We start from the raw sequence: 26,104 nt of genomic DNA on the forward strand, positions 1-26,104 counted from the left end.
CATTTAGATGTTTGTGAGCACAACTCTTTGTGACAGCTCACAAAAACCACTGATTTGAATGCTTGGTCGGATTACGATTTATTTTTTTGTCTCCAACTCTTTGGGCTACTGCTTGCTAATGCGGTGGCTTTAGCAATAAATTCAGGCCACTTGATTCCCACTTGTGTAGGATATTCAGGTTCAATCTACTGGACTGATTGCCTCCACATCACGCCAACTACCCATGAGGTTGCTTTCAAAGCTTCTACATCTCTGGCCCCGTCCGTCTCTGCAGGAGCTGGCCTTCTGCAGTATAAATGTTGAAGGGTAACCGGCCAATGACCCAGCACTGATAGACTTGGTGATGGATGTATAATCTAATTGGAAGTCGAGAATCCAAATCATGGTGGGAAGCGAAATACATAATATCAGGAGATACAACTGGTAAAATAAGTGAGCTAATGACACCCCCAATGTTTTCTCTCTCTCTTTCTCTGCTACTTGCCAGTGTCATGGATCCAGCAGCTCTCAGCAGGCAGACAGATAGTTGATGATAAAGCGAGTGGGTGGTTTGTTGCCAAGGGGACAATCCTTTTTAAGCCTATTGATCTTAATTCTTATGCAAAGGTAATTAAAACAACTGCTTCTCCGTGTTATCCTTTTCCAGTGGAGAGTTGGGGCATACCATTCTTTTCTTCTTATCTAACATCGGGGCATGTAAATATATACAGTATTAAAAGAAAAATAGGGGGAGGGGGGGGCTTGCGGTTTTTATCCGTCGATATTTCCCATTAGAATTCCACCAAGGTTTCCACTTAAAATGCAAACGTGAGCCTTATCCTCCTGATAAGAGGTGAAGTGTGGCTATAGATATTGCGCTATTGGATGCCACGGCTTTTCCAGGAAGACAATTCCCGTAGAGATTTTCATTCACTTTTTGAAGCTGGGACAGAGGTACGTATGTGTTGCATCAATGATACTGGCCAAGCACATTTGAATGACTGGCTTATTAGTGCTAGTGTGAGAACCATGGTCTAAATTTACATCTTATGAATATAAGATGGTTATACTGGACCTGTAATATGACCCAATGGCCATTTTTAGCAGCCAAATGAAGAACTTGTTCAGCCATGGCCTCCTGACCTTGACCAAGAGATACATTATGGAAGTTCTTGTTGTCAGATGTAAAACCAAGCTTCTTTCCTGAAAGAAAGAAAGAAATAGCAACATGGTAATTGGTATCCAACAACTTCAGGCTCGACAAAGAGCGTAATAAAAAGTTTGAAAAAGAAAAAAACAACATCTCGAGGTTCACTTTTGGTGGAAGGTTCAACCTCTGCGTTGGCAATAACCACACCGACATGGCAATGAAATTGATCTTCCAATCTAATTCCCAGTAAGACATTAAACACTTTAATTTAAGCAGAAAGTAAATGGCTTTTTACCTGTGTCGTTGGGATTGAACAAAACAATTAGGTTTGTGGCTTACGACGTCGACCTAGCAGCAGACAGATAGTGAGCTTCCTAAGAATAGTCGCCCCCCTACTGAGCTCAAAATCATTTCATCAGCGCCGGTATATTCAAAATGGAAATGATTAAAGTTGCCAGTAGTTGTAATAAAAACATCTTCTGGTGGCATCCTCTTTCGATCGCAATGATATCACTTGCAGCTTTGATCCACTCAGCATGAGGCTTCTGATATTCAATTAGCACATCTCTTACAGACAAGGTCCTGGAGAAATCATTCCTGTTATCATATCAAGAAAGGATTTCATAAGCGGTTCAAGGTCTGTTTGCTTCATCTCGAGCTGATCCAATCTGAAATGGAATTATTTGTTTAACGCTGGCTTTGAAGATGTATCAAAACAACAGAGTCAAATCCAATAGATGGCCCTTAGATGTTCAATTAGTGTAATTGAGACATATCAATTGCTCTCTTGGGATGATTATTGTGCATTGTGAATGCTCCATGCCATTAAATATTTGGCAGGCAACTCAGTGAGACTTTTAGGTCACCACACTGCACATCAGTACAATATGTTGGCCAAAAATGGCTATAAAGCTCATCCACATTATCCACAACTGTAAAGTAAGTCGGAAGCAAATGGCATTTACTTTCCGTTGGCCCTATTTCAGCAGTGGTGTGGTCTCGTAAATATGTGACCTTTTGTAAAATCCCTTCAATCTACCCGTGGTGGCTTACATAAGAAGGCAGAAGTGATGGAACAACTGCTGTTATCGCTAATCTATTGGACTTGCAATCAGAGTAGCAAGTAGGTATGCCTGCACTTCACTTCAATGGTTTGTTTCACAAAAAAGAAATCGCACGTTTTCCACAATATGAAAAAATGACAGCTGTGTTCACAGTATGTATGCTCTGATAACGTCCCACATGCTGTGAGAAGGAATTTTACGGCTTATTAAAGATAAAACAGCCAGAGCATTACCGTGTTTCTCCACATCCTTCAAAGGATCAACTCCGGGAGAGAGGATGAAGAACATGGGCGTTGTCGGACCTGTCTCTTCAAAGGACACTGCAAAGTCCAGAGATCTGCCAATCACATATTTGCCCCCGAGTTTCTCCTCCACAAAGTCTCTGTGAGGAGAAGGAACTATGTATGTTATCAGCGCTACTCTTTGGTATATTTCACAGATAAGCTCAAACTATTCCAGTTTAGACCGATGGACAGATATTTCAAATTTCAACATTGCAATATTTTTGCAAACTTTACTCATTGCAAATTATGATTATTAGATAAATATCATATATAATATTAAATAACATACAAAAGACCTTCAAGTAGTTATTATTATTATATTTTTGTTTTCTCTGGCTGGCATAAAAAAATGAAAAGACTATATATAGCTTTAACCACAATGTAAGATTATTTTGACAAGCTTGTACGGTTCCAAAATGTATCCCCGTCAGGACCTGCATTAATTTTTATGAGGCTATGACACTGGTGGTAGCAAAGTCATAAAGTCAAACCCAACATCCCAAAGATTCTCAATAAGGTTGGCTCCGGACTTGTGGTGCTAATTCATGTGTGAAAATGATGTCTCATGCCTCCTGAACCACTTGTTCGCAATTTGAGTTTAATGAATCATGGTATTGCCATCTTGGAATGCATCCATAGAACTGAGGGAGAAAAACTCCATTCATTTTCAAAAATGGCTATTGAATACATTCAAGACGCTAGCTCGTACAATGTAATCATTCTCATCTTATGAAATTCTTCTCCCTATTTGCTTGGTTCAAACCATCCAGGATTTTATTTGTATTATTTTGGCATGGCAGAGCACAATTAGGGTGGACAAGGCCAGAAATTACATTAGTCAGTTAATTTGTGAGTCGCTCTTTTATATAATGAGTTCTACATGATATACATTTTTCCAACACAGCTGACTTTCATTTTACATTAGCAATCCTATAATGCAATTTTAATAGGGTGGCGCATTTAGACCAACTCTTAATAACCTTTTATAATTTATTTCTAATCGTAATTCCATCTGTTAGGTGCCTATGCTGACCCACGTCAGTGTCAGAGAGTCAAAACAGGTTATGGTAACATGACTTCGACTGGAAGGACTCATTATGACTGGGGGAAAAGGTAGCTAACATTTGTCCATTACTTTATGCTTTCTAGATGGTAGTGCTGAAAAGCAATCTTGAGAAATTGTTAGCCTGTCAAAAACAATGTTAGTGCTATCTTCTTCAAACGTTGGCGTTAATGTATTTGTGGCTTCACAACATTCATTGATTAAGACTTCAAGAAGTGCTGCTGAAGCTATTTTGGTGCAAAAGACAAACGACTTGGTGGTATACTATAAATGCAAACTTTGAGGCAAAGTTCAATCTGATCAACCTTTCGTATTTAAACAACGTTGGAGGTCTGTAAAGAGCATCACAGATCAGAGAGCAAAGGCAAAGTGATCATTGAACCTCTCCTCTCTCACCTTACAGCATACGTCATGCGGTCAGGCCTCAGTGCCCTCATTATGCACAGTCTCTGGAGAGAACTTTTATTCTTCCACTCTTGAGGGAATTTTTCCTTTTCTGGACACTCAGACTCGACAAACTTCTTCCAGCGTTTGGCCGAGCCTTCGATGTCTCGATCCAGGTTCCTGAACTCGTCCATTAGACACAGCGACTGTGAAAAAAATGTCAAACACGTCAAACTATTTTATAAGATGGTGTGTCAGAGTCCAGCAGATTCATTAGGAAAATGTCATTCTATGTGGAAAGTGGTCAGAATATGCCCTTGGAGATTTGAACCTCTCTATGTGCTATTCTATCCTCATTCCAATCAAATGGATTCATTTAATAAAATGTTATAATATTGATGTACATCAGGAAAGGCAATTGAAAAGCTTTAAAGGTTCACAAGGGATCGCTAATATCGTCAAGAGCACCGAACAATCAAAGTACCGAGTTCAAGAGAGAATTCCATCACTTGGTCTTTGGGCATTCACATTAGGCTGAGTGCAGTTGAGGAAAGCTGTCTCCAAAGCCCGTAAGTGGAGTTCAGCTTAAGATAAAATCCATAGAGTCGTGATTGAAAAATTCATTAGTGTGAAAGGCTAAAGAGTCGCATGCTGTCATTATATTTGCTTTGCTGTTAAACAAATGTGACAAGATGGGCAAAAGAGTAGAGGGTTGCTCTTTAGGGCTAAATTAACAAAAAGACGTTCTTTAAAGAGACTTTGGGGAAATTGGCTTTGTTCAATGTGAAATGATCATCGAGAGTGACACAGGGATGCAAAGATGAGCTCTCAGGTGAATCACCAGCTGTCAAAACACTCATTCAAATTATATGAAGAAAACACTCCATGTATGTCCCCGTACGCATACGGAATTGGTAGGAATGCAAAATGACGTTGCCATGTATTCAAATATAAACCCCGATTTTCAGGAAGTTGAGAAGTAACAGAATAAAATCATTTGCAAATCGTTATCAAGCTGTACAAGGCTCAAAATGAAAGGTTTGGCATCACAGTTTAAAGGTCTGTACATTAAATGCTCTCCAATTTCATTTATATTTTTTAAACTCAATAAAAACAATTGTTCAGCTGCGGACTGCTGGAAAAAAAATGCATCTGCCTATGTGAGGTGTGAGCCTGTCTACATGAGATGCATTCTGAAACCATGCAGCGTGGCAAAAACTGAAAATAGGGAGTGACAGTGACTTCCACTGAACGGAAATGAGATTCAGAGCCCAGGAGATAGAAAGAGAAGCATATCGGATATACATTCAAAAAAACTCAGATGGTTTGTAACTTGCATCTTATGGTACCTTGATTCCTCCCCAAGAGTGATTGGAAAGAAACTCCACCGGTGATGTTTCCGCAGGTTGGACAGGGTATTTTAGAAGGAAATCCAACTCGGCAGGGTTGATTTCTTTGTTCATTAATAGAATCTGCAGAAAGAAAAACAAAACGTTACACATGCTGCCCATTGATTTGGCTCCATTTGGAGATGAAAGCAAACTTTTCGTACCTGGAAGGCGAGCTGAGCAATGTACGTGAGTTTGTCACACTCAAACAGGCCTCTGGTCGTGTACTGGAAGACTGAAGACGTGATGCTGTCAATTAAGTTGGACACCCGCTGCTTTAGATCATCGTCGGGTTCAGCCTTCACAACTGCCTTCTGAAAGACCACGCTAAAAGCCTGCAAAGGCACAGGAACAGGTACAGTCAACTTTGACACACTTCCTAATTCATTTTTAACGACTACATGTCATACGGTTAAATTAAAACCAGCCTTAGAGACAAAAAACTATTTTTAATGAGGATTCGTGGCTGTTTGAATGATTCTGTACTGTATTTAATGCAAGGACCTTTGCAAAGGTGGGAGTCATTTTCTTTTGACTTCACTTCAAATGGTCCCAAACTGCTGACATCTGGTATTTACTGAGAAAATCCGTTTCTGATCCCTGAACTTTACGCTCATTTCCAACAATTAACTGAAAACGCACTGCCCAAGCCATCCCAAAGCGTTCCCTCCCTTACAAGTTGTCAACACTCCAAGTCTGTTGTTTATTTGATTATGTTTGAAAATAAACTGGGGGGGTATACTGGTGAGAGTTGAGGGTGATTGCAAACCATATCTCAGACTGCCTCCTCTTGGAGCTTGCTGGCTGACAATATGAAAGACGTTAAGCTCTACATAACCACATTAGGGAGCCACAAACACAATAAAACAGGGCAAAGAGCATAAAACATGGTGAGCAAATGGAAGGAGCAGGGAAGTGGGTGTTAAGAAGGATCTCGCAGAAGGGCCCTTGAGGGGGGTAGGGAGGAACATGGCCGGCCGGCCGGGCGGCCGCTCAATAGACGGCCTACCTTGAGAGAGAACTGGTACATGGGGTGGATTTTATTGAGGTCGTTCATTATGAAGTATAATAACGAAGCCCGTGCCGCTGCAGGTCTGTAGTGCTCCCGAGCCTCATTGATTTTGGCTTCTGTCACCTTAGATTCTTTTACCTACAGTAAAACAAAATCACAGCCATAAACAAAAGCATTCATCAACTCAGAGGTGAATTTAACACACGTTCACGGAAGCTTTTCCAATTTTACGCTTTTGGACCAAATGATGACAATTAGTGCCACATTTGTTTTCAACACAAAGAACGCTTTGTGATACAATGCTGGAGAAGAAATAAACCTCATGCCCAGCAAAACAAAGAATACAGCATGCAACTTGATTTACAAGGTCTGAAAATGTATCTGCACTTTTTTTGGGGCCCAGCAAAAGACCTAAATAGTTAACTTGAAGTCCAATAATGAGCCCTACAGGGAATCCTTGTGCAGCTTTCATGTGACATTGTTGTGACGACAGTAGCCCTGCACAAATTCTTGTTTTATTAAATTCTCTTACGCTAACATAAAACGTATTCAACAAGGTCGCCTTGTGTTCTAAGTGCAATAAATTATATACTGTATGTAATTACATCAACCATATTTTCTCTCTCATTCTGTCTATCGCAGCGGAAAGTAGAGATGTATTCTGAGCATGGGAAAAAATTTGATTAAACAAATGTTTGATTTTAAAGAGCACTTTGCTTTGATTGAAAAAATATAATCAATAAACTAAATCAAATAATCAATAAAACATAAAACAATAAGAATACTTTTTCCACAATATCTGCAGCAGTGCGTTTGGTTGTCTCCAGGTTTTCCACCAGCTCAGTGTCACCCAGGAAATTCCCTGAAGCTGAGGACAAGCGAGAGAGCAGGTTATCCTCCAGTGTCTTCAGCGTGATCTTGAAACCATTCTGCTGTTTTGTCAGGTTGGACTAAAAAGAAACAAACATATAAAACAACATTTAATGAAGTGCACCGTGATTGAAAGAATATGTTTTTTTATATGTCCAATATTATTGGATGCGGTTGCAGATGTTGAAGGTTCAAGTCGATATATGACATGAATACTAAAAGGCATGTCAAAGGAAGAACTAATCAATTTTCTATTCATTGCTGGCCAGATGCAAGAAGGGAAAGGGCTCCGAGCCAGATAAGCCAGCCTCCCATTGGATGCTGATATCAAACGTCTGCCAACCTCTGCAACCTGAACCTTGGTGTGTCAATTCCAGCAAGAAAAAAAAGGAAGTAAGCAGATTAGCTTGACTGCATACACATATTTAAATTAGCCTATCGCAGCAGAGCGTCATTACGCATTTAATTAATATGCATATAAAAAAAAAAAGAACGTTTGGCCGGTCATGATTTTACTCCATGCTATATAGCCACATTTTTTTTGTCTGTATTTCTTCAAGTGAAAACAATTTAAAGTGAGGACTTTCCAAAGTTAGAAGTTGGGAGAACAAAGTCAATAGCACAGGGTAACTTTTTTTATTGCTTCTTCGCTCTTCATTATAGTGTGTTGCAGCTTCCGCTTGATAATGACTGTCTTATTTAACTTTTCCTTAAATATTTAACAAAATGGTAATGACAGAGCGGGAGGTTCAGCTATATTCATTTGTTTTGACTGGCACCTCTGCCTGAATTGAAAACACACCATTTTTCAGAATGACAACTGAATGTACCACCATGGTGGAGTTTTGTTTTTATTTCTCCACTTGTGTAGCACTTCAGATTGTCAAGCCTCCAAAGTGACCCACTTTCACCTGGATCATTAAAGAGCTGCTCCTACGGCTCTACTGTGGCATAATAGTAACGACAAAGACATTCATTACCTATCTTAAATCGCAGCAGGTGAGCTGTGAGTTTTGCAAATCATGCTGCTTAATTGCTCTCTTTATGGGAGCATTTCCTACTGTGGTGATTAAAGTTATTTTGCAGCGCTGTTGGAACTCATTTGGCTTTTGCTTGTGAATTTGTTATTCCTCAAAAGTTAGCCTTTTGACACGAGCGCATGTGATTTGTGGCCTTTTAACGGCGGACCTGAATAAGCTGGACAAAATGGCTTTGAACAGAGGACATTTTACTGGAGGATGCGTGAGTCAACGGTGACCTTCTATTGCCCACACTCATGTGCGCCTCAGGGGAAAATGCAACCCACTCCCAAAATATTCCCAAAAAGATCCAATTACAAGACTGCATATAGCGATTAGCTGTCCTCTGGCGCTCGTAATTACTCCCTGCTAGGCAAAATATAAACAATTAACCAGTCAGCAGAACACCCTAATTAGGACTTAACTATTTGGTGGGCAAATCGATCATCTTTTCAGCAAATGAATGCCAAAGAACAAGCCTGTTAAGGTAATTTGGGATGCGGAGGATTTCAATTGTCATTAACGAACATGAGCTTGATTCGAGAGCAGAACAACGCATATGCGGAAAAAGGAAGTAGTAATTGTGGCAAAAGGTTGAGCCCCCCTGAGGACCCTCCAAAAAGCCAAGTTGACATTTTAAGCTCCTTAGCCCATCTTTGATGGGGTTAAATGTGAGCTTATATGGCTCAACAGCAACAAAACCTCACTAAGGGTATAATGGTGCTAAGTCCTTCAAATGGGTACACCCAATTTGTACTTCACGATCAAATGATTTTTATATCAGTCCGCGTTGTATACACACAATGGCATTTCATTCTTTGTTTTCATAAAGGTTACTCCCCCCTCCCTCCGGGCTGAAACCCTTCTCAAATTTCATTGTTAATTAAAATGATGAGTGAGATCTTTTTTTCGCCTTCCCTTTCCAGTTAAATGCTAATTAAACAAACTTGGTTAATTAACATCTCCCTTTTTCCATTTGATTTTTGCTTTTGGGTGTTAAGTGTTGAGCACACCAACACGTACACACAAAATGTGTATGCTTCAATTTATTAAAAATGCTGATTTATCCATGGATGAAAAGCCTTGGGTCAGAATATAGCAAAACATACAGCGACTCAATAAGTATTGAAATAAATAAAGTATTCTTAAAGTGGAAGTCAGAATTTTTTTTCTCAATATGTACTAAATAGACTCGCTCGTCTATTCTGATTTAAAACCACCTGATTTGTTTGACTTTCAGTTAAAAAGCGTTAGGAAAGCGTCTCCCAAGTCTATCCGACCCATTACTCGACTTCCACATTGACTTTTGATCCCTCCGACAATTCAAGCACAAACATCACAAGCAAAGACAAGAGTTGTCGCACTTGTCAGTGGAACCTTGGAAGTGTTTCAGCCATTTGTCTAATTGCTGTGCTACTGTAGCTCCCTCCAGCAGCCAGCCAGCAGCCAGCAGCCAGCAGCCAGCAGCCAGCCAGCCAAACACTCTGACAGACATAAAAAGAGCAGATTTGCTGATGAGACATGCAAGCGTGAGGGAGGCATCATTAGGTGCGAGAGCTTTGATCAAGTGAATTCTCACTTAATCACTTGCGTTTACATTCAATCCATGGAATATGCTGTCGACATGGTGACTATGTGCTGCTCATTAATCCTCCAAAAGTACAGCAGCAGTGACAGCTTAAAGGTACAGCTGGTTATCAACTAAGTGGAAGCGCAGTGTTATCCTCCCTCGCTGGAAAAGGCAGGCCGCATAATAAGGGCCGTCACTTACATCGACGGGAACATACACCTTTAATTATTCATTTTCAAGAAGTACACCCAAATGTCAGGTTATGAAACATAGATGTGACGAGAATGCTACAAATGATTTTATTTTAATATCGGGTGACATGATTGTATTACTTTTTTTAACGGATCGCTTTCGTGAGCCTCGTTGTTTGGGTGGTGTCGTATTCATCTGCAGGTTTGCCGATTTGGTAGACAAGGAAGCTAAGGCTGAGGTACGTTGTCACCACCCCCACAACGGCGCAGCCCTTCTTCTCTCAGAGCGCTACAACGAAACAATGTTGAAAAACTACATAGCGTGCTACTGGGAAACCTCAAGGGACAGTTTGGACGTCAATGATCTAAATGATGGATCAACATCAATACCGTTGTTGGAAATGACTATAAACCCAAATAATTGACACTCCAGATTTCGATCCATTCATACACTTCAAAACTTTGTTTTAAAAGTTTTGCAGCACTAAATTAATTAGCTCGGCTCGCATTTGAACCACCGTAAAAAAACATCACAATCAACAAGCAATCGGCTAAGCGAGAGACTCGTGTCCCAATAATGATCATAGACGTGCTTTGTGAGCTACTAATCAAAGGCACCATCTGAAAGTTGAACAATCAAAGCGAATGGACCTGTAGCGCCTTGTGATGCTTGATACCATTGTGGATGAATGAGTTTAAAGTTGGGTAATGATGAGCAGGAGTTCTACGTCTGCTTTGAGGAGGACCTTGGAGCCCCTCTCCAAATGTTACTTTTCATCGCCACAAAGCATACAGTATGATGACAGAGTGGAGCCACTTTTGAACATTTTTAGTTCTCTGATAGCTCCTGGAGACTGTGACAGGTAGCACTTTCATGTCTAAGCACTCTTAGGTGGATGTGACAGTTTTCATATTAGTGCTGGGTTGTAAACACCACTTTGCAGTTGGATGGTTTGATCAGACCGTGTTTTTCAGCAAGCTCACCTTCAGCTCCTCCAGATCAGGTCTCTCCATGCTAACCACAGCTGCCAACAGCTGGTCTTCCAAGCCATCTCTTGTCACTGTGAAATTGATCAAAGTGCACTGAGCTTGCAGCTCGGGCTGATAATGAGGGCTGGCAAGTTTGGTGTGCAGAATGAGGCGGAAACTCGGCTTGTACTCGCACTCCCTGTCGCCAATCTTTATATACCTGTTTCGAAAAAGTGGTAAATTAAAGCTTGTCAAATGCGACTCATATCAAGTCCTTTTAAGATGTCCTTGGCATTTAAACAATAGGGTAAGTAACGGTCTATGTTTTACAGCCCAGTAGATGAAAAAACAATGACCCTTAGCCAGGCAGTAAAACAAAAATGCACGTCCTTTTTGCAAGACCCTGATGTTACTACTCATCTTGATATTTTCACTGTCAAAACTAAAAGCTAACGGGCTGGGATGTGAAGTCCAAATATAACAATTCACAGCTCGTAATATAACCGTCCTTCGATCATTGTCGATTTTGTGCCTTCAAAATGTTTTCCTACCTGCCCTTTTTAATGGTTTCCCTCCCCAGTAGAGGTCCAAGAACAGGATCCAAGTTTTCTTCCAAATTTTCTATCAGGACAACATCCCCCTGTGCCAGCGCTCTCTCTATGACATCCAAGTACCTTTCAAAATAAATGAAGTTAAAACACAAAATGACATTTCCTCATTTCAGTGGACAGGAACTTACCCTCTCTGTCCAATGCGGATGATATGCAAACGTTCACCGTATTTAGTTTTAATCCACTTGATTCCCTGCAGTTGAGGGTCCACCATGAGGGGCCAGCGCTGACAGGATGTAAGAATGGTGGCGTTCTCAGTGGACATCCTGTCTGCAGGTAGTCCTTCATTCTGCCACGTGGCAATGTCAGCATCATCCGTGAGCATGGTTAATGGGTCCAATCCAGGTGTTACTGGGATGGGAACCTTTAAAGCAAATATTAGAAAGAGTCTGACCTTGTGCATTGTTGTCCAAAGTGGGATGGTTAGCCATCAAGCTATCAGTGGCTTGGCTCTTAGGGAAGGTGACCCCTGGAGGTGGATGGGTTACTCAGATGATTGAAATTTGAAGTGGGAGATGGAGCTACTTGTGAAAGGGGAGCGACACTATTTATGTAACCTGGCTATTTTTGCATGATCTTCAGTAAACAATTGCTTAAAGCCAAGAATTTGAAAAAACATTTTTTTTTTAATAGAATACAAGGATATTGCGCAATGGCTACCCACCGTCAGCTGACTAAGGTAAGGCCTCCAGGTTTCAGCCATGAGTTGTAACCTGTAGCGTTTGGTGAAATAGCCCAGGTAGGAGATGAAAGCGGTGATGAGGAGGACATCCCCGCACAGAGTTCTTTCCTGCTTTCGGAAATTCTCAATAGCGTCTGCCCAGCGCACATTCTCTGACGCCAGCCCTCCCACCTGCAATCCAAGATACATTGTGACAATATTCCCAGAGGGTTTGAGTGTGATTTCTGATATAAATTAATCTGCGGTCTCTAGCACACAAGGAAGAGAGGAGAAAAAATATCCTCACAAACAAGTTTGCCACCTTCAGGTCCACTTTTAATAGGCTGTTATATCCTTTACTGCCTCTCTGCTCATGTAACAACACCTTTACTCTTTACTGCGGCAGTGATGCCATTCTCCTCCAGGGATCAACAATATTCAACTTAATATCTTAGCTTTTCCAAACTTAAGTGACGCTGCCCTTGGGCGTCACACTAACTTCTCCAGCATACATCACAGAAACAGTGCACACTTCAGCATGTTGGCAACATTTGCATTGATATTTACCACCGACTGCCGAGACAAGAAAAAACAGTCTCCTATTATTGCAGCTGTCAGGCATTCTGCTCCCAAATAATAATTTAGATTAACAGCGTAAACAGTCCTCTTGTTTGTTTCGGTCCAGTCAGCAGAATTACATATTATGCATATGTGAGATACCAAACATATGGATTTGCATTTGAGAAGGAGACAGCGTGCCTGCGTGTGTACTATCTTGTTTGTATGCAGAAGGATTAATTCACATTTGTGTAGGAATGGCCTGACACATTGTATATAGAAAATGGGGGATGAGGAAAGAGCAGAAAATGAGCAAAAAAAAAACCTGTTATACAGTATAGGCTACACAACAAACTACTTTTGAAATCAGATACGAGTAAAACATCTCTATTTTTTTTTAAAAGTGAAGACAATTTGCAATTTTAATATTGACACAAAGTCAATTTGTCTTGATGGGCCAAATATAATTACACTGCGGGCCAGAGTTTGACACCCCTGATTTAAACAAATGTGAAATGATACTGTAAACGACACAATTATTCCGAATCTTAGATCAAATTATAACGGCTCTCCAAGTAGCAAACTATTCTGCTCAGTGAAAATGGAACTGTACTATATATCGGGCTGCCACTTTGCTCACATTCCCACCGACTAACTGATTGGATCAATTTGCATCCTTATTGTGCAGCGCTATGCATGGAGCAAAAGGGATATGCTCACCAGGCGGTTTGCCAAGGAAATCGTGTGGGCAGTCGATTCTGCTTCCTGTTGGCACTTGAGTTTGGCTGCAGTTGCTTTATCAAACTTGGCCGTAAGCTTGGCCAGGTTCTCATTAAGGTGCTGGTACACACACACACACACACACACAAAGAACACGCATTGTCATTTATTAGTACAGCATAGACCTACAGAGACAAACAGTCTGTATGTGACACAAAGTAGGAAGGAAGCGAGTGAAAAGTTGGGTAAAATTCATCACTCTGTCCGCAATGGATTTATTTGTCACGTTGAGGCAATTAGCACAAGGACAAACAGGATTATTCGGTGTAGGCACACTGGTTCAGGAGATTAGTTTGTGGATTGCTTATTCCCTCTGTACTCTCTTTTTAGCCCAAATGATCTGACAGGAGTGGGGGGGCTGAGAAATGACAAACAGAAGTCACGCTGGATCTTATTAACAATCGTCACTGCAAACTCTGCAGGATTTGACGCAAGCTGCAGATAGTGCCGCAGCATCCATCCATCCATCCATCCCCGGCCGCTCAGAGCGTCACGCTCTGCTGGGGCTCGTCAGCCGGCCGGCCGGCCGGCCGGCCGGGTGCTGAATGTCAAGCGCCGCTGAGAAACAATTATTTACAGCTGCTATTATCAATAGGGGTTTTAGGCTGATGGATTGAGTTTTGATTAATGAACAGTAAAAGCCTAAATAGCACTTGGCCAAGCTTTGTATTGATGAAATGCTGGGAAGTATATAATTAGCGGCTGAGCTCATGCGTCAACTGTCACTCAAAGCGTGATCAAATAATTCAGGCCCTGAAATTGTTTCTTTGCTTTATTGCCTCAGGTTGTTTTTGTTTCATTTCTGTGGAATCAAATTCTTATTATTTCATACATCCACAGGGTTCATCCCCGTTCATGTCTCTAGTCGAATATTTATGCAGGTTTGCTCTACTGAGTGGCTATAAAAAAAAAAAAAGTGAAATCATCTGAAAGCCATTTAGGCTCTTTAGAAATCTTGATTTGATTTCTTATTTGTGTCAGGTGTCTTACATTGATCTTGTTTTTGATGGTGGCGAGCTTCCCTTGTGCAGCAGCTAGTTCGGCGTTGGCTTTACTCAAAGCGTGTCGCTTGGGCTCCACTTCGCAGTATACTTTGTAGAATTTGACGATGTTCAAAACCCAGGAGCAAAGGCCCGCTGCTGCGTTTGACTTTGAGGCAATCAGTTCTGGCTGGAACTCTGGATCCTGAAAGATTTCAAGACATACACACTCATTAAACACTTTGATCAGAGGCTTGATTTACTCTATTGACCTACATATAGCATTATTAAAAATTCAAGACTAGTTTAGCCCAAAAGGGGGACAAGATACTCACCTGCAAATAAGGCTGAATGGCATTCAGACAAGTCTCCGGGATGCTTTCCTTTTTGAAACGTATGAGAGAATCAAGGAACGTATCCACTTTGGCCATCATCACCTTCGCGGCCTTCCAACTCCGATCCTTTGGGACTTTGCCGCCGGGCGACATTAAAACCATGACGGCCGCTGTGACATTGGTAACTGCTGCCACTGGAGAGCCAAATGACTTTAACTCTGTCAGGTTGTTCTAAAGTGGGGTGGGGGGCGGGAAAAAAAATAGATGGAATCATTGTATAATTAAGGAGCCATGAATTGTCTGACTGGTCTACTTGGGGGAAATAAGGAAAAAGTAAAGAAGGGGATTAACCTGCAATGACTTTGAGAAGACAACAGAGAATTCAAATTAGGACATTTTACAGAGCTTGGGAGAGCAGTGATTGAACTGTCTGTTCTGGTTGTTTGAACAGAGCCAACCTTCTAAATGTAAAGGGTGTTTTTAAAAATCCCACAGGCGCCACATAAACCTATATGGCTTTCAGGGGGATGAACTCAAATGCCAGCATAGAGAGAACAAAGATAACATTCAATAGTCTTTCATCTCAACTGGAAGACTTGTGAGCAACAGTAATTGTCATTTCCCGTGTGGAGAGGAAAATCAAAATCAAAATGGGATCATTTGAAATTTGAAAGAAGGGTGACATACTTTGTTGAGAGTGTTGAGCGCATCCTGTGCAGCGACGAGAGCTGGTTCAGCCTTGGCCAAGTCCTCTTCACAGTCTTTTTGTTTGCCATGGACAAAAACAGCCATGGCCGCCACTTTTTTCTCTTCATCGTCAGCCACCGCTTTCTCCTTGGACACTTTCTCAGTTTCGACTCCAACCACCTGAGGACCAACACATTGCATGAGCCGGGCAGAGGTTCCAAAAGTAGCTCCAAAAGTAAGTGACGTTCTTGCCTGGATCAGCTTGTCAGCATCCTCGTTCTTCTGCTTGAGCTCTACTTCTTGAGCTGCCAGCTTGGCCTTGAGGTCATCCACCTATCATAATGATGAAAGGTGGAAGGGTGGAGGTCAGGAGGTGGAGATTAGCTGATACGCCATCTGATAGCTACCGGACAGCTTGCAATAGATAAACGCTAGTCCCACTGTTCTTAGAGAAAGCAACATTGAATGAGATCTTTTGAAGACCTTACTGTTCCAATACCTTTGAGGAGAATGTACTGTCAATCATTATGAACTTAACCGTTGGTCTATCCCTGTTGCAAATGGACTCTGGAGTGGAAATTATTCATACCTTGACTTCCTATTATTCCACTTGGAAAAACATTGGCATGTTAACAGGAATCCAGAACATTCAGGGAGGGGATTCCCTCCATCTCCCTGTTGAAAATGTAAATGACCATCCCTTGTGGTGTGCCCACGAATAATTTCAGCCCTCAGGATTTGACAATTTATGACACTGCCGTGCCATTTTATGTAAATCCATGTAAATACATGCATCATTCTTTGGAGTTATTAGTATCGTGAAATTGAATCGATATTGTTTGACAGAGTGGTCGTTTTCTTTTTACTTGGATGCAAAGTCCAAGATGATAGAGACGGAACTATCTGGCCAAATCTCCCGATGTAACAAAAGACTATTTGGCATTTTAGCCGAGCTGGACAAATGAGCTTACAAAGGGGCCTCACCCTTTGCGGATAACATTTTGTGCCCTGCAGGATTTGGCTCGACACCATGAATGTGACCTTTAAGCGCATACTAGAACCCATCTTATTCTTGCCAATAAGATCAAGGAACAGATAGGAATGAATGACATGCATATCTGGAATAAAATATGTGATCGACATGCACTCTCAGACCAAAGGTAGCTGTAAAGAGAAATTAAGAGGATTCCAAAGTCCTCATAACTTGTGGACAAATAGGACTCGCACCGCCATCTGACTCTATCAAAATGCTGCACCGGGGAAATAAAAACAGGCTGTTTTTCATGCTTGTCTTTCAGCTAATTAAAAAACAGGAAATCAGGCCGCGGGCGAGACAGCCTTTTCAGATTGTGACAGTGGATGCAATGGATTCAGTCAAACATTAGAAGAGCACCAAGTGAGCCATCAACATGATGAATAGGCTGGGGGGAAAGAGCAAAGGGAGGTGGGGGATTGCGTTGCGCGGGGAAGCAGGGCCCAACTAATTGGCGCACGGAATGGGTTAGAGTCAATATATGTAAGCAGGCTCTCTGTTGTTTGTGTACTATAGAACTTAAGCCTCCCTCCACTTTTAACAAGCAGCTATGTACAAGCAGCTTTCATTTCTGCATTCCTTGTATGGAGCCATTGACTGCTCCACTAAATGGTCACTTAGTAAGCAACACCTGCACCTTGTAATAAAATGAAATTCCAGATGATTATCAGAGCGCAAGCGGTTCATCAGCCAGCCATTTTGACCTGCTAATTTCAGCTCTTTATTGTCTCCATGATGTAAATGCATTCCTTTATTTGCTACTGCTTCTGCTGTTGATGGAAAGTTGGTGTCCATCCTAGCTGACTCTGCGCTGATTGTTTAGTCCATTTATTTTGGTAACATATGCTTCCATTTCTTTTTCTTATCTACCTGATTACCTTGTTTGCTTCCTATTGCTTCTCCGGTGAATTAACTGGCAAGACAAGGGCAATCTAGAAAAAAAAAACCTGCAGTTTTTGTTTCTTTCCATCTTTGAAACAGTTCACCTACCGGCTACACTGCTGTCAAAACAATCCCTAGTCGCAGAGTTGCCAATGAAAACACGCTAATCCGCATGGCAAGTAAATAACATTCACACCAGCAGCTTGTCTTCTCTTGTGTTAGTCTAACCGGAGTATATTTGGGTTGAGAAATGCAGTTATGGAACTAATGTGTCTCAGTTGAATCAATAATGAAGTCCTCACTGGAGATGCATTGTCAAGAACAGCAGCCTTCTAGTGTTGTTGTTTTGAATGTAACATTCTCACATTTGTTTTGTTTTGAAAGATGGCTGCTTTGCAGTGCCTGCATCTCCAGGCTCCAAAAGGTTGGGGCCAGTATTATATCTATTCTTTTTTTTGTTTGTTATAATTGGTTCTGCGTTAATAGCCCATAAACCTCTATGTGACAAGTTCCCTGTCACTGATTAAGTCACACTTTATGCCTTTTCCTAATCAGTGTCACCACAGGTACCTTAAAATGGTAACTTGCTTTACTGATGATTTCTTTTTCAAAGTTACTTTACTGGTTACTTGATTTTAAAAGTAATTTAGTGCGATTGCGAATTACTTGAATGGTTACATTCAGCAAATGGCGACAAGGCGATTTTGACACGTTACCTAATTAGAGGTGCATCTTTAATAGGAACATTTCAGAATAAAATGTGTTTTTATTAAAGATAATAAACTACCTTATTTTCACCTAAAAAAATGAATCTCAGGATTTCACTTAAAATTTCATTACAAATTAAATAAATAATCCAGTTTTTGTAGACTTCACGTCTGGAATAAAATTTAAAATAAAAGTCTACTCTCCTTTGGTGCTGTTCTGTTACCACACTTATGATTTTTTTTATGGATAGCGTTCTTGTGTGGTAAATTTGTATAGATTATTAAAGGTTCTTGTCATTGGTTTATTGAGTGTGTATTGAGCCCGCGTCTTTAAGTGTCCTGTGTTTCTGTCACATTGCAATCAGTCAATGAAGATGGATGCCCCATAGTGAGGAGCCAGTTCAGTGTGTACGAAGCCTGGAAAAGTCAGCTGGAATCGGCCACAACGAGGACACGCATATGGATGACATTAAACTTAAAAAAGGTTTATAGTTGCAAACTACTTTTAAGTCTTATTGAATAGTTTCTTGTTTGCATGTGAATAGCCAATGGATGCAACAACAACAACAACAACACTGTTGAGGAAACTAAAACAAAAGAGCCAAATAAACATAGCAAAAGACAAAAGTAATGTTCTCTGAGGAATGAATGAATCACAGCTAACACAGCATGTCCTGAAGTGTTCTTTTTAACCCTACTGGCCCTTGTTTATCATGACCACAGCAGCCCCTGGTGAGCTGCACAACCTCCTGCACTGAATGTTAAATAACACTGCTTATGGTAGTATGGATGCATCAACAAGCACAGTGTGCATTAATGGTGCCTTGCTATTGCAAAGAGTCTGCTCTCTAATTACAAGCCTTCTCCATTAACAAACCATCAAATATGTGTGTGTGTGCAAGTGCAAACTGTATAAGGCATATACTGTAAATAAAGAACTCTCTAGTGTTACACACAGTACTGACTGGATTATCTCTCCTGCAAAAATGCTGAGTTGATAAACATTTGATTAAAATTAAAAATGCATTTTTTTATAGGTATAATTAATATGCATGTGTGAACCACAGCAGAGGCCAACAGCTTTCTGCTGAGGAAACCATTTTTGGGGGCTGTAACTTTTTTATTTTTAGACAAAGACTGGTTTCTGGTAGCCTATCCCATAAAATATAATGCATGCATGGAAATCTTTCTAATGAGTGAAACCTGCCTCTTTGCTCTTTAGCACAATGCAGTGTTCACAGTTATGCACATAATGTTGTCGATAAGATGCAGTCATCATTTCTTCCTCTGAAGATATTTAATGATGCTCCCTTTAACTGGCCTGGAACAGCAAGGCATTTTTTTTTCCCCCTGTGTATAAACATTATACTAAAGATTGTCACACAGCTGTTTATAACATAAAAAAAAACTAAATGTTGATCCTTCATATGCATCTTTGGATGTCAAAATCTTTTAGGTCTACTGCAAAAGCAAATCGGCCTCAGTGTTTGGAGCAAAGTGTATATTGATTTTATTTTTTTTATGATGTCGAAAAATTGATCAGGAGCTGTAGAAGTTGACAATATCAAGCTCCGTTATCTGAAGTGGTCTTAAACGTCCGTGTTTTAGTGATTATCGGGATGAAGTCCAAACTCACTTTATCGGCAACATAACAACAATCATAAACGGTGATGCTGAAATCATTTTTTTTTTTTTTTTTACCAAAATACGAGTCAATCAATGCGGTAAAGTATAAAACTACCTGAGCAGAGGTGCTGTTGAGTCTCTGCAGGCCATTCTCCAGCCGCTCCATTTTGCTTCTTAGGTCTTTACTCCTCTGGCCCAGCAGACTTCGATACAGTTCGATCTGTTCGAGGAAAGATTTCGGTGTGGTGTAGTTGTAGCGACGCTCATTGGCCAGGTACTCCTTTGAGGTGTGATTAACACTCAAGTGGACATATGCCATGAATTTACTGACGGAATCCTTCACTTGAGGCTGCAGATATTAGGACAAAGCACAAGTGAAATGGAAGCAATTCATATCAGAATATGAACATCTCTTACATCAATATTGTCCACTTCCTGTAGGAACCTGAGGCTGACAGACTCCAACGCCTCCCGTGGCCATTCGTGGAACCAGTCGATAGCTGTACAGTTGACCACGGCGGGGAACTTCCTGTTACGAATCCTCAATTTACTGCCAACCGGGGAGAAACACAGTGCCACCTACCAATCACACCCACAAACACACACGCTGGAGATGATCCTCCAATGATAAGCACTCTCTACAATCAACATGAAAAATAGGAAACAGAATAAATTATTCGTAGCGACATCATTAAGCAAACACACCCTCTGGCAGGCATGTGAATTAAAAGATTGCGGTGAGCTCTGGGCTATGTTGGAATGATTGGAGACTAACAGCTGGCTTGTTGTGAGACCCAACCAGATGCTCCACACAGAAACAAACACACAGAAGGCAAAGTCAAAGCACCATTTCAACATCATCAAGTCGGATAACTGCAAACAAATCCTGCATTATTGGAGGCGTTTGACACAGTAAGGCCTGCCACTCAATTGAGCAGCCAAGGTTAGGCAGGTTTTACGCACGCCTCCTTCCAATGTTGATTTTTCGTCAAGGTCGCAAGCAAAGACGCTTACTAGAGATTTACCAACGAGTTTTTTTTGGGTCGCAAAGCCATTGCCAAATAAAAATGCACTTCAATGCGTCTAAGCTACAAATAAATGTGTTGTTTTGAAAATATGATTACGTTCTTACAATGACGCAACTACCACAATACATATTTCTTTGTAAAGTGTCTTCTTTCAAACCTTAAATTAGACTCTTCCGCTCATGTATTCAGACAGATCATTTCACATGGTTACAGATCTGGTCTTTACAGGCTGGAGTCTGACAAGTGGGATTGCCTTCCTCATTTATTCACTCACTGGGAGCGAGACAGGAGAGGTGGATATGACTGGTGATGACTGGTGATGGGGCTGCTCCACGCTAATACCGACAGGATAAGCAACCCCCACTCGAATGCCAGTCCCCAAGGGGAAACAAAACGGTTTAACGTTTGTGAAATCATCTGCAGCTAAACTGCATCTTTTTTGCAGTCCCGCCAATGATTTATGACACAGACCCACCGCCTATGAAAGCATTCTGAAAGATCATTAAGGGGAAATTGTCTGGGGAGAGCTTCATCTTAAAGCCAGACGTTTACCTATCTATGAAAATGTTTTTTTTTATTCTGCAACCGTAAATTGGGTGCGAGGTGACAGGCAGCGTACTGAAGCTATATTAGGAGGAGATGGAGATCAAAAAGAGGTGCAGGTTTTGAGAGACAAATTAACAGCAGACGTCCACCCCCCCCCACGCCTTCCCCGAGGACAACCACTAAGAACAACTTTCTCTGGATCATTAGTTGTGAAATGCACAGTAACAGAACACACAGTTCTTTGTACAGTACGTGTCCCACTATCTGATTAGTTCACCTTGAGCTGCCTGCGAACCCGGTCGATGAAGAACTTCCAGCAGTTTTCTCTTGTATCCATCAATCCGGAGCTGCGTACCTCCGGCCTCACACTGCCAATGATGTTCTCCACCTCATCGTCTGGGAACAAGTCCGGGATCTCTCCTTGAATGATAAAAGGATGCAAATTAGTGCAACTATTCTTTCTAAGTTATTATCGATAGTGGCTGTAATCGGAAGGCAATCGAAAATATGCTTTATTTCTATACAAGTGGAAGGGTAAAATTTGCCAAGCAGGAATCTGCAAGGGCATGAGCTGTTGTTTTGATCACCAGTGGCTTGTTCTCTCTGGGCTAGTTAGCGCTCAGGACTACACAAACATTTTCAAACCTTTAGAGGATTGCCACATCCTCCATGTTTTTTTTTTTTTTTGTTAACAGCTTAACCTTGGGAGAGGTCTGTCTTTTCCTCAGAGCAGCTGCTTGTTGTTTGCTTCATTCTTTTATTATGCTAAAACATTTGGATTCCAGAAAGTAGAAACTATTCATTGAAATCTGTAGATAGGTTGTCTGAGAATTGTCACTTCCAGGAACACGATGGTAACACAAAATGCGGTCTTGTAGAAAAGAAGAAATTCTGTATGTCCACAGCTTTTGCGAGTCTACTTCCAACTAACAGAAAAAAACTTTGTTTCATTCTCTGCTGCCTCAGTAACATGTCAACAGAGCTGGAAAAATGGCACCACAATGATATTGGCTGTGTCATAGCTAAGCTAAAGTCTTTCCCTCCCTGCAAAACGTGACAGACAGTAATTAGTGAAGCCTGCCGTTACCCGATGCCAACAGATCGTTGACCAGAACGAGGAACCTCTCATCTGCCACTTGGGCATCAGTCATTAAGAAAACGGTGCCAATATTCTTCACGCCAGCTTTGATGTAGAGCGATGCCAGGTCACTCTGGGTGAGAAAAACACAGATTGGGTGAGTGACACTCTAATGAGATTCTGCTCTATGGTTCTTTTTTTTTTTTTTTTTTTTTTACAGCGGGGATGCCATAAATTCCAAACATCTAACTGGAAGGACGATGTGAATAATTCCAACGGCGATTCCTTGGATCTTACACATAACCAGATGACTCCAATGCATGCGAGACATTCCGATTTCAATGGTGACTTCAGTTTGTTTCTGCTTACTTTGAGGTCTGTGATAGCGTAACCCTTCCTCAAGGTGATTTGGAAAACCTCCAGATTGGAGATAAATGCAGCCAGTCGGGTCAGACTCTGCTTGCCACTTCCGCCTACTCCGACTAGCAGTGCGTTACCCCGTGGAGACTCCAGGATTCGATTTATACGGCAGCTGCATGTGGAGGGAGGGAGGGAGGGAGGGAGGGAGGGAGGGAGGGAGGTGCAGACAGTCAGACGAGTGTAGGGGTGGAAGTGGAAGATAAAATGTAAGGAGGAGGAACACAGATCTGACTCATCAAGGAAAAGAGAGAAATGAATTGCAACATTTTGTTCATTTCATTTGACTTTCATACCTAGCGCTCCCACCGTCTGTATTTAACAAACCTTACAGAAACATCGGCAATAATCGTTCATCAAACTATCCATGCGTGATCAGCATATGGCAGATTTATTACTTGCACAAAACTTTATGAAATGATGGAAGAAGCAACTCAATGCCGCTCAAGGATTTCTTTCATGCGTATTTGTTCGGATTCCGATGAGCCACTTTGCTTCAGTGGCAGTCAAGTGACATTCTAGTTCGTGTTGTCTTTTTTGTCAGCCATTGCAAATAACTTGTGACAGCCCCATACCTCGGCTTTTGACAGTCTATAAAACAAAATGGACCTATTCATCTTAAAATACCAGCAAAACCAGTCCATCTCTTTGACAGACAATTGAGAAAGTGACAGAAACACTTTATCTCTGTTCTTTTTTTTTTTTGTGGAGCCTCCTCGTATTATCCCCGAGGTTTGTGATGTTCCACTCACATGTGAGCCATGGCATCCTCAAACAGGACCAAGTTGAGTGTGGCGTTGACCTCATTGTAGCTGTCCAGTACTTCCAGCAGGTTTTTACTGAGGCTGCTCCAGGATTCCACGGGCATGTACTTGGCTTCCCCAAGGCCGTGGGCAAAGTGGCAGTACAGGTTGATCTTCCGGGTCTTTTCCAGACTCTCCTGCATGTCCTTAGGGAGGGACGCGCGTGCACACACACAAACGACCCTTGTCAGCATAACATTAGTGTTAAGCTTAAACAGTTTGGACAGGGGCACAGCTGAATATCACTGCGGCACAGAGGGTGACCTAGTTCATTTTCACTTCACCAACTATTTGCCCCCTGAATATTTCACTGGAGAGATTAGGTTTTGTTTTGCCTACCAACTTCCTCTGGTGCAATATTTCCAATTCACATCTATATTGCAGACTGCATTTACATAATACTAAATTGACATTCTTGACTCTCCTTAGTAAAAAAAAAATCATTTGCAACTATTGTTTCCAGCGGGTTGAAAGTGCTTCATTGTCTCTTTATGTGGCTGCTTGTTCACATATACTGTCAAGTTCCTTATTGTGGTATGACTAGTGTGCATGTGATGGACCCAAGGAGTGTAGTGAGGCGAGCAGAGGACAGAAAACCATTAAAATGTTTTCCAATTTGTTGGGCTTGACAGCACAGGCCCTGACAGCCAGAACCCTCTACCACACTTATTAATATTCTCGACAATGCCCTCTCACTCGACACCCCCTCGTCCATTCCTTGAGTATTATTTTCACTCCTCCCATCTCAGTTCTTCGGTGTTGCTCAGCCGATGTCAAGGTCCAAGCCGCAGAGCAGGTAGCCTAATGACCTCCCCTCCCTTGTCTTTCTTTCAAGGAGTTTGTAAAAAAAAAAAAAAAAAACTTACCTCAAAAAACTTTTTCACCATGTCTGCCTGTAGCTTATCAAAGACCTGGAAGTCCTGCTCCTCAACAAGCTTGTCTTTGTAGACACGATTGGACTCGTGCAGGTAGATTCTCAGCAGGTCCACAGGGGTTTTCAGACACTCAGAAGTACTGAAGAGAATGCCCTGGGCAGGAAGGTAGAAAAGGGGAGCTTAGCCTTACATTCCAATTTAAATCACAAAAAAAGGTGGGAAATGCACTGAAAGTCAGGCGTGCCAGAAAAGCGGCATACATAACGCTTTAGTTCGGCTTAATCTGACTGTTTTAGCAGGACTGCGTCTGAAGATAACAAGCAGGGATTGGGAAAAAAAGTCAAGCTTACTAAAGCATGCATATGGAGAGCAGAGATTTGTGACAACTACCCACAAAGAGCTAATTGCTAACGATTGTCTCGTTCAGGGATGCCCAATCTATTTTGTTTTTAAGGCAGATGGATGGTGTGTTTATGTGTGGTAAGACTGAAAATTCACACTTAGCTGAAATGATTGCCACTACTTGAGCTCTAGATGTTTTCCTCCAGTATTATATGAATCATCGAATACTTTGACTTTTTTTTTTCTGCTTCATTTCACTGCCTAATGGTGTGAATAACTAGAGCCCACACTTTCCAAGTGTCCCTGAGCAAAACACATAATTCGATGCTGGAAATGATGTAGTCAGGTGAGGAAAAAAAAAAAAGATACCAAGCACTTTGTTTTTTGCATCCTGAATAAACATAAAGGCTAAAACAACAACAGATTCATGATTGTTTTTGGCAGTAGCAACCAACTGTGGGTGTGATCATGTTGACATTCCAAAATATTGCAAGCAAATACAGTGCACCATTTTCTTAATAACAGGAGAATGAATTGTCCTGTGGTAAGCGAGACATGACAGCAAGTGTCAAAGCGCGAAGAAAAACAGAGAACTTCTTTTTTTTGTCCCTGTGTTCTGAAAGCGCTCACCCTCTACCTTCCTTGATTCCTAAATACTGGTTTGAATTCAGGCGAGGCGTGTACATGTCTGTTTCTTTTTTTGCTTTCCTTCTCGCCTGACAGCAGATCTGAGACCACTCCCACAACGCAGTTGCCTCTCCACACATTATCTCTCATACTGTTTCCTACTTTTTTCACACCACATCTGTTTGAGGAGCTGAAGTGGAGGAGATAAGGCTTGGGGATATGACCAATAGCTGTGACAGAGAGCAAACAAACCTCTTTGTTCCCAGTCAAACTGTTTATCTCGCCTTGTGGAATTAATTAAACAGAGAGTCATCGTGACACGGACTTGAGTCGACTCGAGTCACTGATTTGCTGACTTGATAAAAACTAAGTCTCTGCATTTGACACCTGATGATTTGAAAGACTTGATTGTTGTTCATTTTGTGTGTTTGGTTAAGAGTTCTTTTTTTTATGGGGCATCATCATTATTATGATGAAAGTAAATAAGCAAGAGAGGATAACGCTGCATCACCAGCAATAAACAATGAAAATATTCAGTAGATGCTTATACTTGAGGAAAAAGTCCCTTAATGATTTCAGCCGAGG

At 41.3% G+C, this 26,104-nt stretch overlaps 1 protein-coding gene across 1 annotated transcript in view; it reads right to left on the reverse strand.

Moving 5' to 3' along the window:
- LOC148382964 (dynein axonemal heavy chain 9-like) overlaps window positions 1-22,920 on the reverse strand; it is a 33,700-nt gene extending 10,780 nt beyond the window's left edge. Inside the window, exons 1-20 of the mRNA XM_088360218.1 lie at window positions 22,825-22,920; window positions 21,655-21,797; window positions 20,221-20,382; window positions 19,919-20,152; window positions 15,808-15,888; window positions 15,556-15,735; window positions 14,869-15,099; window positions 14,544-14,738; window positions 13,494-13,613; window positions 12,219-12,407; window positions 11,683-11,918; window positions 11,495-11,617; window positions 10,959-11,163; window positions 7,110-7,274; window positions 6,322-6,462; window positions 5,477-5,647; window positions 5,274-5,396; window positions 3,937-4,130; window positions 2,427-2,575; window positions 1,055-1,182 (exon numbers count right to left, since the gene is read on the reverse strand). Of these exons, the coding sequence (XP_088216344.1) occupies window positions 1,055-1,182; window positions 2,427-2,575; window positions 3,937-4,130; window positions 5,274-5,396; window positions 5,477-5,647; window positions 6,322-6,462; window positions 7,110-7,274; window positions 10,959-11,163; window positions 11,495-11,617; window positions 11,683-11,918; window positions 12,219-12,407; window positions 13,494-13,613; window positions 14,544-14,738; window positions 14,869-15,099; window positions 15,556-15,735; window positions 15,808-15,888; window positions 19,919-20,152; window positions 20,221-20,382; window positions 21,655-21,714 (3,087 nt within the window). The 5' untranslated portion in view covers window positions 21,715-21,797; window positions 22,825-22,920. The remainder of the gene's footprint in view (window positions 1-1,054; window positions 1,183-2,426; window positions 2,576-3,936; window positions 4,131-5,273; window positions 5,397-5,476; window positions 5,648-6,321; window positions 6,463-7,109; window positions 7,275-10,958; window positions 11,164-11,494; window positions 11,618-11,682; window positions 11,919-12,218; window positions 12,408-13,493; window positions 13,614-14,543; window positions 14,739-14,868; window positions 15,100-15,555; window positions 15,736-15,807; window positions 15,889-19,918; window positions 20,153-20,220; window positions 20,383-21,654; window positions 21,798-22,824) is intronic.
- Between the last annotated feature and the right edge of the window lie 3,184 nt (window positions 22,921-26,104).

The sequence above is a fragment of the Syngnathus floridae genome, chromosome 18 (assembly GCF_059516105.1).
Source record: "Syngnathus floridae isolate MCC-2025c chromosome 18, RoL_Sflo_1.0, whole genome shotgun sequence".
Classification (NCBI taxonomy): domain Eukaryota; kingdom Metazoa; phylum Chordata; class Actinopteri; order Syngnathiformes; family Syngnathidae; genus Syngnathus; species Syngnathus floridae.